Source organism: Chelon labrosus (assembly GCF_963514085.1).
Source record: "Chelon labrosus genome assembly, chromosome: 18".
In the NCBI taxonomy this organism is placed as follows: Eukaryota; Metazoa; Chordata; class Actinopteri; order Mugiliformes; family Mugilidae; genus Chelon; species Chelon labrosus.
This window is the reverse complement of record NC_140351.1, coordinates 21,704,112-21,722,890: the sequence shown is the minus strand read 5'-3', so window position 1 is coordinate 21,722,890 and position 18,779 is coordinate 21,704,112. Positions and strand designations below refer to the sequence as shown.

Sequence of the window (18,779 nt, the reverse complement as noted above, 5' to 3'; positions counted from 1 at the left end):
CAGTGTTTCTTCTGCTATTCCATGTCACACTGCTCTACAGAAGAAACGCCGGAAGATGTACTTGAATGAAAATGTGTTAGTAATTCCAATAAGATGATAAATGTAATGAGATTCAGCATGTAAATGTGCCATGTTCAGGAACATCTTAGAGTTTTAATATTTTTATTAAAAACAGATTTTTGTAGTCCAGATGTTTTTCCTGTTCTGAAATCAACCACATTTTTATTTTGTCATCAGAGTATTGAATTGAATTGCTGCTCCCTTTTAGATTTATAAATCCTGTATATAGTGATATAATCCTAAACTATTAGACACAGAAAACATACAAATAGGAAACACAATACTTGATCATCATCCAATTACTGCTCGATTATTTAATAAAAGCCAACCCCCTTTTAACCCCAAGCTTTGGTTATTCAACATTATTATAAAGGTCACATTTTTAAGGCTGTAAGATGTAAGGAAATGAAACTATTAAGGCACATAAGTGAAGCTGATGGAGAGAGCACTGACAGTTACCGGACACGCATTTGATAATGGAAATATATATTTTGTGTATTTGATATTTTATTCCTTTACAGGTAGACATCTCTGAAAGTCCACGAGCAAAGGTGGTGCAACCCTCAGACGAACTGTAATCAAGTGAGGGATATTGCATCAATGCAGTGCTGTGATGAAATGCTACTCAAATGTGAGGTACTTTACTTTTATTTTGTTCTTTTTCAAATACAGCCAAAAGGAAAACTTGCAGCTTGTGACTATTTTCACAATTTTTACAAAATAATTATTTGATAATCAGAAGACAGTAACTAGTCGCCTTCTGTACAACAAAGTTGTAAGGAACTCCACCTCAGACAGCTACAGCAGTAAAATCCTGCTTCACTATTAATGCATGAGTAATAAAATTCAGTGGTACGATTTAATAATTTCCTTTTCCTGGTTACACATACTGTACATTTTGTCCTTAAGTAAAGGATGTGAAGACTTCATCCACCACGGAGCTCATTAGGTGGGCGGCTTCTCTTTAGAAAGAAGCCCAACCGTTTCATTTAACATATATAATAGGCCATTGTCGCGCTCACATCTGTGGCTTATAGACAATGGGTCGACTGTATAACACTGCGGGTGAATGTATGCAGCAGCTGGCACAGTGACACATTTTCACATGTCAAACAGAACGATTAAACTTCCAGGCGGGAGACACGGCGAGCTGCATCAGTGTCCAGAAAGGTCACGGAGACCGTAGAGCTGGCCAGGGAACAGTTTTTAATGGATGTAATATTTAGATGTTTGCAGATAAATGTCACGGCTAAGCATAAACAACTTTATTAATAAGCTCTGGATGCAGACTCATCTCAAAATATGGGACATGTATGACAAAAGTGACTGATGAAAGAAGAACTGGTGGGTGACAACTAACAGAAGCTAGGTCAACCTTTGGATCTCTTTGAATGTTTGGGATTTAAAGGTGCACCCGTCCTTCCAAAAAAAAAAAAAAGCTTTTGTTTAAGAGTTAGCAAGGAAGTATAGATGTTTCCTCATGCCTCGCTGGCAGCTACTTGGCTTTGCTTGGCTGATATCATGCCAGGTTGCCTGGCAACATACTTATTCCCATTTTAAGAGCTTAGGTTTTTTCAGTTTGTTAAGACAATTTTATCTATCTATCTATCTATCTATCTATCTATCTATCTATCTATCTATCTATCTATCTATCTATCTGTCTGTCTGTCTCTAGAATCTAGAGTCTAGATATACAGATGCTAAAGAATGCCCGTTCATTATTTAGACATGAATCATCCTCTTTATAAACTATCATTTCCACTGTGTTCATTGATCCTCTGTCTGTTTATGGATGTGTCACTGGCCCTCTCTGCTCCCTGTCTCTGTCTGTATCCTTGTCGTCATCCTTCTCTGTCTGCCCCGAGCTCCTCCCTGAGTTCGGTTCCTCTCTGCGCCCTGATTGCTCTTCCTCTTGGCATCGAGATAGTGTGCGACCGCACAAGCGACCCACCCTGTGCATGACACCACGGGCTCCGACACACACACTCCCACATACCAACACATGGTGCGCAGATGCACGCATGCACACACCCACACCCACCACCACACCACACAGCCCAGCCACAGATTACACCAGCACGCTTCCCACGCTTCCCAGGAAAAACTTTCAGACGTGAAGTTGCGCTCGCACACACAAATAAAATTAGTTAGATGGAGGTGTGGACACAAACGTCGTTAGACACAGTAGATGAACACGCATGCATGCATACACAGACGTACCACATTCACACAGTGTGTGCCTGCAAACAGGGTGAGCAGCAGCCGCCTGGAAATATGAATAAACTATTCCAACTTGTGTATCAGTGGGGGTCATCCCCTGCCTTTTCTCTCTGTCCTGTTTTGCTGCCTAAAATACATTTTTACCAGGGTCCACGTCTGTTCCTGTCTCAACCCCAAAATAACCACAGAGTGTATAAACCAATACACAAATATAAGCAAAGTTTAATGCAAAAACACAAACAACGGATATAACACTTCAATACATTTTAACAGATTCATACAGAGTTGGCAAATATTGTCATTTGTCATATGTAAGTTAGTTGTATAAAATTATTAAATATTAGATTCATATATTACTCATAGAACATCTGTATACAAGGAATGAATCACATTGGCAGACACCCGTAGAATGGGACAAACACACACACACACACACACGCTCCAGCACAAGCAAACACACGTCACGCACACATGCATACCCAGAAATGGACTTTACTCAAACATTTATGGCGCTCATTCTCTTAAAATGGCTTGTAGTATCACACTTACATTAAGATTTTATTTAACTTCTGATACAAAGACAACAGGGCTATTATACTGACATCGTATGACACTCAAAGAACACATTTTGACATGTGGACAGTGGAACGACACGGGACGGTCACTGGTCCGTGCAGACTTCCTACATGGTAGGCGTCTGCTGACCATCAGTCTTTTAATAGAGAACTGAAGGCATCCCATAGTGAACAGCACAAAGCTTGTCCTCTCTCCTGTTTCGCCCGTCCAAGGGAAGCACTTTTGACCTTCTACCGGTGGCTAAAAAATTGGAACAGAAACTCACAGCTTTTGTGGATGTCAGAATCAGATCAGGGCTTGGGATATGCACCCGTTATAGTACCACTCTAGGACACAATATACAAGCAAAGCAGCTCCAGAAATGTGGCTGGTGGGTGGATGGAATTGCACTTCTTCTGGCTCAAAATGTCTGTGAAATGTAAAAAGCATAAAACTAAAGGGCAGCTTGGGATGGAGGAGGACTCAAAACGGGAAAAAGAAGGAAATAAATAAATAATCAGTAAAGCAGGTGTCCTTATATCCTTAGTGCTGTGGCTTATTTAACTCCTGGTTTCCTGTGTCTCCTGGTCTTCACTGCTCAGCAGTGTTACAAGTCACTTTCCTCACTTTCAGTTTAGCAAGCACAGGATCATCACTTAGGATCACTGAGGGTTCTGGCTGATGTGGAGAGGCACTGATGAGTGTGTGGAGGTGGCGGTGGGAGAGTCTCTTCTGCAGAGGTGGAGGATGCTGGGTTGGGGCGGAGGGCAGCACTGGTGAGGAAAGGGGTTGGAGAGGTATGTGTGGGGGGCAGCAGAGTTTTGGGGAAGGGGTGTGGGGGTGCTCTCAAGAATAGATCAAGCTCTTGAGGAAGCGGACTGTGCCACGTTTGAAGACGAAGGGACAATCACGCCGCTGGGAAGCGTCTCGCGTCGGAGAGGAAGCCAAACAACGAGAGGAAAAGCGCTCTGATTTTTGCACAGGAAGCCCAGTGCGCCTCCTGCCCGGGCCAGATAAGAGCACTGCGGTTCCCAGGGCCAGACCCAGGAGTGGATTCAGGACCCAGGCGCGAGGCCCCCATCAGCCTGCCCCAGCCTGGTCCACTGTCCCTGGGCCTCCTCCAGCACGGCGTCAGGCTCGAGGTGCAGCCGGGCTGCAAAGAACAAGGGCCTAGTGAGGATCCAAACAAAACTACTGGTCTAAAGAAGCACACTCAGTACAGACAATGAAGCGGAACCAGAACAGAGCTTTACAAAGGACCATAAGTCAGTCAGTGTAGAGGCCAAATGTAATCTGCTGGGACATAATAGAGCAAATATACTCACTAGGTTATGTGTAATAAACTGTAGCGTCACAGTCTGTAAGCCAAACTGCTTCTACTTCATTGGATATTAAAGTCTTTTCATTTCATTCTCTTGTTTCATTCCAGAATTTTTATGCTGTTATTTGAGACTGGGATGAATTTCAAATTGTACACTAGTGGCATAAGAATCACTCAAAGTTGAAATATCAAGGATCGATTCATGAAAATGATCATGAAATAACTGAGCTTTGGCAAAGCTTCTTGCATGCGCAGATTACATTTGACATCTTACTGTGAAACAAAGATTCTCTCATACATCCTGTACTTTTCCGTTGTAGTACAAAACACAACAACCAACATTTGAAATTCTCTAAAATCTATTGTCTGAAATAAATTCCAGGTAAAGGTGGACATTTCCACAGGACTCAACCCAGATTTAGACTAACAGTGAGGATGGCGTACTTGCCGGCAGGTTTTAAAAGATGTTCATGGACATTATGTAGATTACTTTTGGCAGAGATGGATGGGTGAAACCACTCTGGAGGCACCTTGGCATGGCGCCATGTGAGAGTGCCAGGGTTAGGGGTCAAGTACACTGATGATGTCAGTGCATCTCAGAGGGGGAATAGAGCAATGGGCGGCTGCTGTGGTGCTCTCAGGTAATACTTAACCTCTCTGACTTGGTCGTAAGGAACACAATAAGTGTCTGACCTCAAAGAACAGCTCAATCAATGTTTCTGCCAAGTGGCTGTATGTTTGAGCTGACTCGATGACTGTCCCTCTGCATCACTGGGTTGGGCCATTTCTCATGAGAACTTTGTATATGGAGTGTGTGTCAGATATAAGAAAAAGCATCACAGGATGCAGTGTGCAATCACAATAATAAACAGGCCTCTCACCCTGCGTCCCGGTCAGGAAATTCATTAAATCATAGCGTTTGATTTGGAAACCAACAAATCGTGACTGAGAGCACGGAACTGGCCTCTATTGAAGTGTGTTTTTTTTTCTCTGTCCTTTCAAGTCTGAGATACACTGTGTACTGTGTCTGTGAAGGTACCAGGCACACACACTCGGACATCAACACACATTCACACACACACACACAAGCCGCCCATTTGTATGCACATGAACAAACATATAGAAAAGGACGCATGGAAGGTAGGAGAACAAAACTATGGGAGAAAGAGCTGCACAAGCAAACAAACATGTAAACAAAGACACGATGAAACACACACACACACACACACATGTGGGTGCACGCACACACACATTTTCACACATTCCCGCACATGAAAGGCCCCTGAAGGCATCTGTTCTGGTTACAAGGAGGAAGCGCTGTCTGAACACATGCTGAAATAGACAAAACATGTCTGGTTTTTCTAAATCACACACACACACAAACACACACACACCAAGGAGTAACACAAAACAAACATCATTATTCTATCGTATATAACTTATAGCATTAATGTATTTTTTTTTAGTTATGTAACAAAATATGCACAAAATTTACACTGATATTATTTTAAATATCAAAATAGTTATTACGATCTCAATGTTCATTCTTCAGTTGAATTAGATCCTATATAGATGAACTGATTTCAAATTCTGATGTGTCAAATCATAAACAAATAGAGCTCAGTGTGGCTGTTAACTCTAATATTATGCCTGGGTTGTTCTACCAGCACAACATGTGAATACGGAGAAATAATATTAATTCTATAAAAGGACAAATTACCTATTTTGTAAAGGAATAGTCATTCTATTTAAAGTGCAGGATGGGACTATCTGAGGTGAACTTTTCGTATATAATCTGCACTTTACACTGCTTCTTGCTACTTACAGGCCTTTGGGCGGGCAGGGATGCCAGAGCCACTGGATGTGTGGAGGGGGCACTCCGTGGGACGTGCAGTGCAGGGCTTGTCTGCTCCCTCGCGGCACAGAACCCGGGTCCTGCAACGACACCGCCTTCTCCCCTATCTGAGGACTCACTGTGAGACGAAAAAGCAAACACAAGCACAACGTTCAATCGCAGTGGAGGGGGAGAGAGAGAGAGAGACAGAGAGAGAGAAAAAACAGTGAGGCGGTCACTGGATGGGTGAATTTGTTCGTCGTTTCTCACCATTGACCGTGAGGTTGAGCGTAAGATTCTGGTAGAGGCCGTGTTCCTGGATTCGCACTAGGACGGTGTACTTCCCAGCGTCCTCCTCTGCGACATCGCGGATAACCAGGGAGCTCCCGTCCATGTGGTATCTGGAGCACTGCTCTGCTGCCACCATGCCGTCCTTCAACCTGTCAGACGGAAAAAAAAAATAAAAAACTCTGAGCAACGTTTTGAAAAGGCAAAAGTGTGGTTTCCCAGCATTTCAGGGAATGAGTGGGCAAAACATATTTGGAGGCTTGATTTGATGCTAAAAAAGGAAGGTGAGACTAAGACGACTACTAATCTGAGGCAATAAACGGCAATGAAGAAACTCAAGACAGTTACGTGTTATTACGGAATTCAAGCTTCTGATCTGAGGGCTACATGTGATCTCTTACCAGATGACTTCGGGGGCAGGGAACGCTCGTAGCTTGGGAGTGAGCCGGTAAGATTTCTGTCCTGCTTGTACCACCATGACAGACCCATTTCTGGGCTTCAGACGGATAAATGGACGATCTGAAAGTGAGGCAACACGCGCACACACATTTATGATTAAGAAAGTGGATGTGAAATGTCATAACTGTCATAACATTTTTCCACCACCCAGTGAGTCAGAGCTTGTCATGGAAAATGCGTCGGGGGAAACATAGAGAATATATCAGAATGAAACTCAAAGGAGCATCTGACTGATGTCACATCAGTGGAAGACACTCACCGTAGACGGTGACAGTGATTTTCTGCTGTTTGCTCTGAGCTCCGCTGGTGACGCGGCAAGTGTAGAGGCCCCGGTCAGAGCGCTGGAGCTTGGGGATGGTCAGAATGCTGTAGAACAACATGTGCATGTGGTGTTTCACGAGCCTTTTGGCCGTGGAGCCGGCGTTGTTGGTCTGAAGGTCGAGAGCGAAGAAGAGAACACTGAAGACTCACCGATGCCTTTTGAATGTATTTTTAACTAATCTGACCCACAATGCAACACGGAATCCCTTGTTAATTTAATAACACATAAAGTGGATTATATTTTCTACTTCAAGAATGAAAAAGTTTAATCTAATTTTTTTTCAGTCAGTGGCGGACAGAAAGGTGTACTTCATTCACGTTTGTGTCACTTTCAATGATCCATTCAATGATCCACAAGGTAAAGTAGATACCTTTTAATCAAGTACCTCTGCTTAAATAAAATATCAGTACTAATATGAGGATGACATGGAGGTTGGAGGCATCTTTAGCAGCCTGCAAAATGCAACAGATAAACTAACCTTTCCGGGGTAGTCCCAGGTGATATTGACTCTGGTGTTCAGCTCAGCGGTGGCGGTGCAGTTCAAGACCAGCCTCTCTCCCTTCAGGGCCTGCACAGGTCCACTGCTGTTCAGATACACCGCTGTGATGTTACTCACTGGGACGAGAAAAGAGCATAGAGGAAGTCAAATAATGAGAGATGGATTTTGCATAGAAACTCTGATTTATGTATTGCCCCAGAGACATGCTGACCTGGTCTGTGCACAAAGTACATATGTGACTTGTGTTTGACCCCGTCAACGACGGTCTGGCAGTAAAAGAGGCCGATGTAGAAGAAGGTTGGCGATCGGATGGTGAAGCCTCGCCTGCTGCTCCAAATGATGTTCCTCTGGTCAGGGTGCAGGCTCTGGTAGGGGAACTGCTGTGGAAGCAAAGAGAAGATGACACCCGTTAAATGATTTCACTGCAGCACAGAAGCAATGACACACCACGTTGAGCAAACCCAAAAGCTTAGGTACTCCTTAAAATATTAGGGAGCTGTGGAGTCACGGAAAAAAAGTCAGTGACTAATTTACAAGTGAAAAGAAAGAAACTTGGTCATACTTCATGTGCAACTTCCTGCAAAAGCTATAAAAATCCACAAGGGGAAACAACGGAAGAAGATCATGTGATTCTGGAGAAAGCCCCAGAATAGTTACTAAAGGACAAAGGGAGGTCAAACAATCAAGCTTAAATCAAGCCCTTGGTCTCATTTTGGATACTGTCTACTCAAAACGAGGTTATAATGTTTTACATGTATGTGTGTCTGAAATGTAAAGGACTTCAGTTAATTGATTAATTGTAAGGTATGAGGCTGTATCTTCTTTTAAGAGACTTGAGACATCAGAATTTGATGACCTCATCAAAAACGAAATGGTGCACATCCAATAAAAGTTCATTTTCTTATTAGGGTTGTTTCAGCTTTGCACTGAAGCCAGACATTGATAAAGGAACACGTGCAAAAATAAACAAAGACTTAAACCAAAGCTGGAGGTGGAGGGATTTTTGTTGAAGCTGCACAAAACTGTGTTCATAACTGCTCAAATTTAGCTGTACCTGACTTTATTTATTTATTTATTTTTTTCTGTAATGGACAGATCCACTTCAGGAGTGGGACAGCCACATGTCCTTTTGGGCCTCTGTGCAATTTTTAGTTACATAAAAACTTCTAGATTATAGAAGCTGGCTAAATTCTCGCAGCATCGGTTTCATAATTCTGGGACACTTGTGTAACCTTGTTGTTTTCTTGGAGGCAGGGACAAGGAAATGTTTACTAGAGTTTCTGTTGCACAGTGGAAGCCTCCCACCCTCTCTCAAGGGAAGAGGCAGACCCCCCTCCGTCACCATCACACACACACCTTCCCCCACTGATGCACCTACAACGTGAACTGAATGACCCACACACGCGCTCAGAGTGAGGTGACCCTCTGAGACGCCACTGAGCTCTTCATCCTCGTTGTCCTGTAAAATAGAGGCCTCCCACTGCTTCCTCCCCCTGAACTCACTGGCGCTCCATCTGGGCACCCTCAGTGCCCTCTATGCCCCCCTTTTCTCCCTTCCTCTAATCCTACACGGAGAATGGGTGCAGGTGGAGGTGGCGGAGAAGGGGGAGGGGAAGGGGGAGGAGGATATGAGAAACGTGACTCCAGTCCATCTCCTTGCATCCTGTTACTACAGGATATAGACATTTTGACTGGAACCCCAGGTCGACCCTGTCATCCCACACCTCCGGGACCTCCCGGTCACTTTCACAGCTAGAGCGAGAGAGCAAAGCCTCCTGGGTATTGTTCCTGCCGTAAGGGTCATAATGGAGACCCAGGCAAAGTGCATAGTCCTTCCAGGAAAAAAACACTCCAGATGCAACGAGAGTGAGTGGATTCCTGGTTCAGACGGGTCAGCACAAGGCGAGAGGAGGGAGATGAAGGAAGAGGAGGCGAGTTATTTTTAGAGTAATTACCTTAGAAGTTCCAGGCATTTGTTTGGAGATGCAGGCAGGACAAAATGTGTGTGTGTGTGTGTGTGTATGGATGTGCGTGATGTGTGGATATGACACGCAAAGTCCGGTTGTGCACTTCCTTTATCCGAATTTCAAGATCTTAGAAATGTTTCTTGTCACAGCTCTCTCTTTGTTCATTTGCCCACAAATGACAAGGTCTGGACACCTGAGACTGGAGTCCAGGATATTTCAACAACTACTGTAGTTACATTTTGTAGAGACATTCATGTTCTCAGGGGATGAATCCTACTGGAACTGAGCCACTGTTTTTTCTCTTTCACCACTGAAAGGCTTGAAAGTTTTGAATGAAACTTCTTAACATGCAACGCACAGACGGGCATGAAATCAGAAATTTATTTTCCCTTCACAAGGATTTTTAATAATAATTTAATCTAAAGCCTTCACCAGGTCCAATTTAAATGTCCATTATCATGGCTTATCACTAAATACTTGCAAAAATAATTGGTTTTAGTTAATTTTTTTGTTTTCTAACCAACAGATGTTTGCAAGCTAACATAAGACAAAGGAAGATGGTGACCTTGGTGAACATCATGCCGTCATTTGAGCATATCAAAAAGCTCATATTAGCAATAAGCTGAAAGCACCACTGTGCTAATGGACCAGAGACTCTTAGCCTTGGTTACTTAAAAGGACTCTGGGATACTTTTACAGGTCAAAGTCAATTTACTTATCAGGATGAGTGCTGTTTAGCCTTCTCTCCTTTGTCTTGCTTCGTTGACGACATTACTTTAATGATATTGGTTTGACATATGATTAAAAGAACTGAAGGTGATACAAACTGAAGGTAAGGAATATGAAATACAAAACATTTAAAACATAGAGAGGATCTAAAAGTTATGCTTTTGAGTTGCGCAATGGGAAGCGTTTTCATCTTTAATTTAAGACACTCAGTAATCCCTGCATTAATTTGTTTTGTTGGTTGCATAACTCCAGAAATTTAAGTTAAATTGCTTGCTAGTCTTTCTTTGTTTTGAGCAAACACATATTTATTATCCCTATTGGGTGTCTAGACCAGAGCCAGTTGTTTTACAACTGCTCCATTGTAGATACAAGTTTCCTACAGTGACGCACAAGCTGTCATATTAAAGAGCAGCAGTCCTGATTAAAGAGAGTGGACTGTACTTTGATCTATTGGGGCCAACAGTAGCTACTTCTGCTTCCTCCACCAGGCTGGCCAGCTGTTTAAAGCATCAGTTGCGGGAAGTTGGCAGACATTATTCCTACTACAAGAGGTGGAGGGTGAGATGTGGGAAGTGGTGCTGGCTAGGAGTCAACGGGGTACTCCAGACCTCCAGGGGTATAGACGGTGCCAATAGTTGTACTCATTTAATCAAGAAGACGTCAGTAGAGACAGAGGAGCTGGCGGGTTTTGTTAAAGACATGAGCAGCCAGTCATTTGTAAGTAACGTACACATAGTTGTGTATGCAGAAAGCAAGTACTCTAAACGCTTATTTTAGCACTCTGTTCACTCTCCCCCTCACTCAGCACTCAAGCGCCAACACTCACAAACATATCCGCACACACTTTCACACATATCCGCACTCGGACACAAACAAACGGACACACACGCCACGGTGTAATGGCTGCCAAGATAAGAACAATGTGGCAAATGATCTGGACAGGGAGAAACAACTGGACAGTGCATTGTGTGCATATGTGAGGGGGAAAAAAACGTGACCAAGTAATGATGTTCACAGAGCGTGAGTGGTGTGTTTGAGCAGAAAGGGATGTGAGTACACTTTCGAAATGTGGAGATCGTGCTGCAGAGCACATCTCTGCGCCCAAACATGACTTGTAAGACATCCGAGCTGTCACTTGACACATCTGATTTCCTGCACTAACCTTGACCAGTGTGGTGGTGAGATTGGGGTGGGTGACCCGGCAGGGGATGACCAGCGGCTGCTTTTCCTTCATGTACAACACACCTGGGCTCATACCCGGACGTTCCACAAATGGCTGCTGGCTGTCTGAAACCCAAACACTGCGGTCAGGTACACATATGGTCCAGATAAAAAGTATGTCAAATAAATGCCACATGAAAAATACAATGTAGTTTAGAGGTTTAAAGGGTTAGTTCACTCAAATGACAGTTAACGGATTATCACCGGTGTAGTCTCACTTTGTAGTTGTAGTTTTGCTTAAACTACAACTTCCACAATCTTATCATAAACTTATTTATGTCACAAAATGGTAGAAATATCCTCAACAGTTTTCTAAATCTATGTGCAACACGAGTCATCCTCACAGTTAGAGATGGTTAGAGATTAGTTTCTCTAATTAAGAATACAAAACGACCAAAGGATCTGCTGCACCAATCCTGTAGCTCTTTAAGTGTATTGGTTTAGGTGCATGTTAATAACTTAAGGCTTTATCAAGTCCTGACGAAGTCAGGGTAGGACTTTGTCAGGGTAGGACACAGTGGAAATTAATGCTGCATTCATGAATCATAAAGTCAAGCCAAAGTGCAGCAGTGGTTTGCTCACTAGGCAGGTTAGCCAATGCTAGTGCTGTCACCATTTGATAGCAAGGCATTATTTTGGCAGACTAACACAGTAGCAACAACTCTGCAGAAAGGTTTGACAGTACTTTGTGCACAGCTGATTTAATAAAACTCAACCAGACAAACTTGGTAATAAACACATTATTACTGCAGCTTTTACTTCTGGTGATGCACAAATCTTTTTGAGATCGGGATTGGTGGGGTTTTTCTGATATTCCAGAGTTGGAAGTCTGACGTGTGTAGGCGTTTCAGTTGTAATTTCCTACTGTGGGCTCGGGAACTCTGACTTCCCGGTTCAGGTTGAACTTGAGTGGGTGAGAAATCATTTCGTCTGAACTGAACCTTTAAAAATCATGCGCGCACACACACACACACACACACGCACACTTACATAGAAAAAAAAAACAATCGTTTGTGCCTCTATGGACAAACACACACTTCCGAGAATCAATCTCAACAACAAACAGAAACAAACAGACACACACTCCTAAACATACACTGTCCTCCACACCCATTCACTGAATACTGAATACCCATTCAGCAAATGACTGCCTGTAGTCAACAATAAACACACAGATTGTTTAGAAGCAATCAAACGGCTTCTCTGTGTTTTCTCCTTCTCAGATCGACTACTGTAATAGTTTTGTGCCATTCAAAGGTGTGGGTGTTGCTCATTGTATTGTTTGTTACCATAGGGTGTTACTCAAGGAAAGCAAATCTCTGAACATTTGAACAAAAGTACCCCAAGGACTAGTAGACTGAAGGCTTCCTTCTCTTGCTTTGATTCCTAATAGAGGACTCGGGGAGGGAGGCAACGTCAGAGCCGAGCTGCAGGCCAAGTCTGACGCTTAATGGACATGGTGACCTGAGCGATTCATGGCCCCCGAGGGTCCTTTTGGCTAAACAGTAGCATGCCCTGTGACCCTGGCCCCCAGCCCAGCTCTTTGCCCCGCACAGCTCAGACTGAGCAGCGCCACCCTTCAGGACAGGGAGGAGCTGGCAGGGCAGACATAGTGCCTCCTCTACCCCTGGATACCACTGAGCCACTGGCCTTCATCTTATCTCTCTCAACTCCTCATACACACACACGCTCACTTCCACACACCTCCCTGCCGCCACCTTGTAGAGACACAGCGACATCCCCTCCCAGCACACCCCCTCCGAGCCCTTCCCCTCCTCCCCCAAGCACAGGATGCTTCAAGCAAGTCTGAGCAGAGCAGATAAGGCTGATGCCCTGGGAAACTCTGCCCAGGCCTGAGCCTTTCAGCAGCTGGGCTATTCCTGGCCTCGAGGTAGCACGTAAACGAAAGTAAAAAAGGATTTAAATATAGACGACAGGGAGGTAGGCCCAGGATGAGAAAGGAGAGGAGGGGTAGGAGGGGAGTGAAACTGTGCCAGAGTCATCTAGAAGGATGTGTTGTTGGGACAAACAGTGTTTAGATATAATTGGCCCTCTGGCATTGGTCTGTATTTAGCACCCACCACATCCTGTTTAACCTGGGGATATAAACAATAAGCGTCAGCGGGTGAAGGAGTGAGGGGCTTCTGCGTGAGTGGACTACAGAGAAAAAGACTAAAAAAAGAAAAACTAAATCACCTGAGTGACACTTGGACCATGGGCCGCAGGGTCTTACCTGTGACATAAACATAGATGGATGTCTGCTTCTGAGGTCTGTGCTTGTACCGGCAGCGGAACAGGCCGGTGTGCTGGGCCTGGCTGCGGCTGACTCTCACGCGGCTGCAGTACTGCTGGTTTGTCCTCCCACAGCGAGAGTCATCCACCTCCACCTGCTCTCTGTCCAAGCCTGCTGGGAACGTCCAGGTCAGCTCCCAGCGACCCCTGGTCAACAGTTAGTGGGACGTTTAATTAGGACAAAAACATTCAAACGCATCTTAAAGCAGAATAAAGCTCAGAAAAGCAATTAATGTTTGCAATTTCCTTAGACAAAGTGTAAAAATGTGACTAACTGCTAAGATCCTGGGAAAAAACTGGTCCTCTTGGTACTAATCAATGTTAAACTCACTCACTAATTACTTAATTTGAAGACGTCATATAATGGGACATTATATCAACATTACACAAGACTTGACATTCCAGTTATATCAAATTTAACTGGAAAAACTGGAAAAAAAAATCAGTTGCTGCCACAAATGAGTGTCCTGGTGGTGAAGCCTAAAGAAAAGTATGTTAAGGATGGAGTTTTATTTGCTTTCTAAACCTCATTCATGGTTATTTCTTCAAATCCAACTCCTTTTCCCAAACTGGGATTTCCTGGCTTGGATCTTGCCACCTAAAACTCACCTGCAGCTGAGCAGTAGTGTGTGGTTGGCATCCACGACCAGCTGCTGAGATTTGACATCCAGGAGAGGGACGCTGAACTTCCCCTTATGATCTTTGTCTGCAGAGGTTGGAGAGAAGGGTGAGGACGTAGAAGACACATCCTACCGCTGACTGTGGTCTAAAATGATGTTTTAGTTGTCTGATAATGTGTGGACCACTGCAGAGAGGTCAGAAGTTGGCTCATATGACTAGAGTTTATTTTTAGGACACAGTGAAGGCATTTGTTCTGACTTGGTTTGAAAGAAAACCTCCTTCTTCACCAGCAAGCTGATATGACAGAATGGTGGATGACAGCCTTTAGCCTGGGGCATGCAGTGCACATGTCTTTCTGAGGAGTCAGATGTGACTGAGAACACTTTCAGAGGAAATCCTGGAAGACAAAGCACTTTACAACCAAGAAATATTTTCGGTTGCTTCCTGTAAGGTATGTCTGCTACAAAACCGGACTCTAAACTGAACGCGGAGCCGCGTCTTGTTGCTTCCCCACCTCCACAGCAGCACGTCCTCCATGCAGGCCACATTATCTGTGACCCTCCTCACATCTCCTCGCTCAAACCACTCGACAACTTGAGTGGAAATGCGTAAGCAGTGTCCCGCTTGTTTATCAAATAAAGGCATTTCTCCACTTCATCGCTGAAGTTTATTAATGAGAGATAAAGATGCTTGTCTGTCCGCCCTTCCTTCCTCCCAACAACAGAGGAAACATCATTCAGGGAAGTCCGTCCTTCACTCTGACTGCTCCTGACACAGTGCACAACAAGTGGCTCAAAACAGAACCACCCCACTTCTCTGTTAGTGAATTATCACTTAAATCCATTATTACCTTTTATTGTCAGCATCATTGCTCCCAGTGGATGCCCCATTGAGCAAATCTAGTATTACTCACACCGCTAGCACTTCCTATACTATTTCCTCAGGTTTCACGGACAGAAACAAGCACATGGCCGGGCAAGTTAAGACAGGAGGGAAGTCAGGGATCTCCTCCAGACCTTGTCAGAAAGCTGTTTACACGCTGGTCTTGTTAGCACAGTTTTCCTGCTAGCGCTCTTAAATTAAAGGGAAAGTTCAGTTTCTGTTTCTCAGCCTCACAATGCCAACTACAACAAGAGGAATATGCTTACTGTGGCAGGTTTCCACACTGGCAAAACTCACTCATCAAGAAATCTGAAACAAACACCTGACAGCATAAAATATATATATATATTGCAAGTGTTAAAAGAAACATTATTACTGGATTAATACAAGTACACCTTATGAACTGTTTGTACTGCATCTGATCTCAAGAACCTGAAGATGAAGGACATGAGCTAATTAACAACGTTAACAATCCTTGATGTTTGGTGGGACACAGTTTTATAACCTAATAACATTCACATTCAGTGGTCAGTCCTCTGACCATGACTGACTTTACTGAACTTGATAATGTTAACTGAAAGATTTTAATAATGGCAGTAGCAGCAATGGGCCGTGTACAAATGTAAATGAAGTCTGTATGTGATGCAGCCTTTAATATGAGAAATGTCAATGGTCGGATGGTGGTGTCATTCTCAACATTCTTTTTCTCATCAGTCATTTTTATTTTATGTTTTTATGTCTTACTTTTGATGGATTCAAATTATTTGCGGGTGAATTCATTCATGGGCCCTCTCGTGTGAAAGGTAATTTATTAGGATCCTCTAAAATCTAATTTTGACCATAATTGACGACGTGATCAAACCAAAACAGAAAAAAAATGAGATTCATGAGGTGCAAACCACACTTAGGCCTTAACACATTTAGTTAATAGTATACCAAGGGACTCTAAACTGATATACTTTCATTAATAAAAATAAAAAATGCCCACCTCTGACTGCATGTCAGGTTCTTAACTTAGTTAATATTTAGGAATATTTTGATTTTACCGGGGAAGAGGTGTTTTTCTCCATTACATGTCTTTCAATCAGAGCGCAGAAATCTGTGGAGCGCGTAAAAGCAACAACTGTTTTAGCAATAAGCACAGATTAACCCCTGTTCCTGCTCAGCGGATATTTTCCTTCGGTTGTTCATGACCCCTTTGCTCGTTTCTGTCAGAACTTCCATTTGACAAACTCATCAGTCTCAGGAAACAACGCCCTGCGTGTGTCCATTCAGACGGGGCCAAGCGCACAAGGAGCCGGGCCACAGAGGTCCGCATTATCCAAACAAGTGCTCCGCTGGATACCGCTTATCTCCCTCAGTGCACACGGCAGTGCCAATATTAGTTTACAACCTGAACGGCTTCGGACTCACAGCCACATCGACGACTCAGCTGGCTGATGAATTAGGAGCCGCAACACAGACTGCAACAATAACGGGGGATCTGTGCGCGTCTTTTGTTTTCTTCTCTTTAGTCTCTTTTAAAAGCGCGCTCTGTGACTCTGGGAAATAATAATAACAGCCGTGCGTAAAAGTTCTAAAGCTTCTTGTTCATTTTAATAGCGTCAAATGTAATTTAAGAAAAGTTTATTGCTCTGTGTGGTAAATAATAATAGCTTTATCCTTGCAGCAGGTACTCTCTGCACCTGGCACATCACAAAATTAAATCCGCAACTCACCTTTGCCATGAACGCCATATAATCCACACAGCAGGCAGATGAGAATAAAATTCATCATGTCTGTTGACTCCGGTGCAGCAAGCGGCTTTCAAACATAAAACATTAAATAAGTTTTATTCCTGCTGTTGTTGATTTTTTCCCCCTCCAGCGTAGACTCAGCACGCAGCACAGCGCAGCGGACTGATGGTGCGCTCAGGACTGATGGTCAGTGAATGGAGACGGCTGGTTTCCTGAGGTTAGCTGCGGGAGATCACGCAACAGGACACAACGCTTGAACTCCAGAGCAACTTTTTCCCATCGTTTTGGATAGCGCCGCTGATTTATACGCTTCCCACAGTGCAGCCACCGGATGGCGAGCTTCCGTTACGTCCACTGACACACCCAAGGAACGCAACGGCACTACCTCCCCAGTAAACTGACCAGCAGTGATGTGTTGATGAGAGAACACTGTAGCATCCAAAATAGCACTTTTAAAAAGACTTTTCAAACTTATATTTCGGCTACATAAAAACTTGTTGTGCCCCACCCAGGAATCTGAAAGGGTTGTTTTTAAACGAGACATATTACGCATCATCAAATATATGAAAGGATGCGCACGGGTCAGCCCCGCGCTCCAATCTTGTCCGTGCACTGCACACGAGGTGTTCGGCACGTAGGCACCGGGGGAAACGGTTGGTGTTGTGATGAACATCATGACAGATGTGTGTTTCACATTTCAAATTGGCAGCTGCTCTTAAAAAAACAAAAAAAACAAACAAAAAAAAAAACGTATGAGCATGCCACACATTTCTGAACTGAAAAATAAATACTCATCTCACCACTTTAAGATTATACCTTGGATCGACTCCAAACAGCTCCACCATCCCTTTGTTTTAAATCCTGATTAAACCAACATTTTAGAAAAGGTTAAATACCAAGCGTCACAACTGGATATCTGGAGTAGAAAATCATCTAAAAGGGTTTTGTCTTGAAAAAAAAATGTTTCATAAAGACGACGATTCTTGCATGGGTAATGGTGTCTTTAATATAAAGGCATATAATAATCTGCTTATTTAACAACGATGCAAACTGCAGAGTTCAGAGTAAGGTGCATCGTTCCTTCAGGAGATAAAGTTAAAGAGGCAATGGTACAGATTAACCACTGGGTGGTGATGTGAGCTGGACGAGGTGGAGGAAATGAAACCTCATTTGCTCCTTACACATCCATTGCATCATGGTTTCAAATGAAGCCTCTTCATGGAACATGAAGTCCAAAGGAGGCACGAAAAAGATAAATTAAATCACAGTAAAAACTCAATGGACCTACTATCCAGGGATTGTTCACTTCTCTACCGTTACAAAATACACTTAACACAAGGCTATGACTCAGATGAAACCCATGATTTACAAATACACATACATACATATACAGTACAAAATCAACTCTTAAACTCGTAAGGAGAGCTGTGAACGCATACAGTACGCAGACGGCTGTAGATGAGGGCATGGTAACACACTTGTAGGGTGAGAACTCTTTCCACATGCCAATGATCTGAATTTTGTTGCCATGCAATCTCCGTAGTGAACAATGTAGCCGTGACGGGAAGAAGAGTGAGCCTAGAAACACGAGGAAAACAGGAAGTGATTGGCTACATTTGCACACAAGGGAAGACATGGCTGCGCCTAAGTGAATGCCAGCCTCTCTGACGGCTGCAGGCTTTTCTTTGGTGCCGAACGGGAGCCTGTTTAAAGTGTTGGGCAGTACCATAGCTTATGTGGAAAAAAGGCTGCAGGCTATAAAGATTTTTGTGA

General features: G+C 43.6%; 1 protein-coding gene across 1 annotated transcript in view; it reads right to left on the bottom strand.

The window, feature by feature from the left end:
- Positions 1–17,050, bottom strand: part of flt1 (fms related receptor tyrosine kinase 1) — a 29,222-nt gene extending 12,172 nt beyond the window's left edge. The window contains 10 exon segments of the mRNA XM_084565883.1: positions 5,982–6,129; positions 6,261–6,430; positions 6,680–6,797; positions 6,997–7,168; positions 7,538–7,674; positions 7,770–7,938; positions 11,417–11,541; positions 13,709–13,914; positions 14,377–14,473; positions 16,989–17,050. Coding sequence (XP_084422009.1) covers positions 5,982–6,129; positions 6,261–6,430; positions 6,680–6,797; positions 6,997–7,168; positions 7,538–7,674; positions 7,770–7,938; positions 11,417–11,541; positions 13,709–13,914; positions 14,377–14,473; positions 16,989–17,046 — 1,400 coding nt within the window. The 5' untranslated portion in view covers positions 17,047–17,050.
- Positions 17,051–18,779: the final 1,729 nt, after the last annotated feature.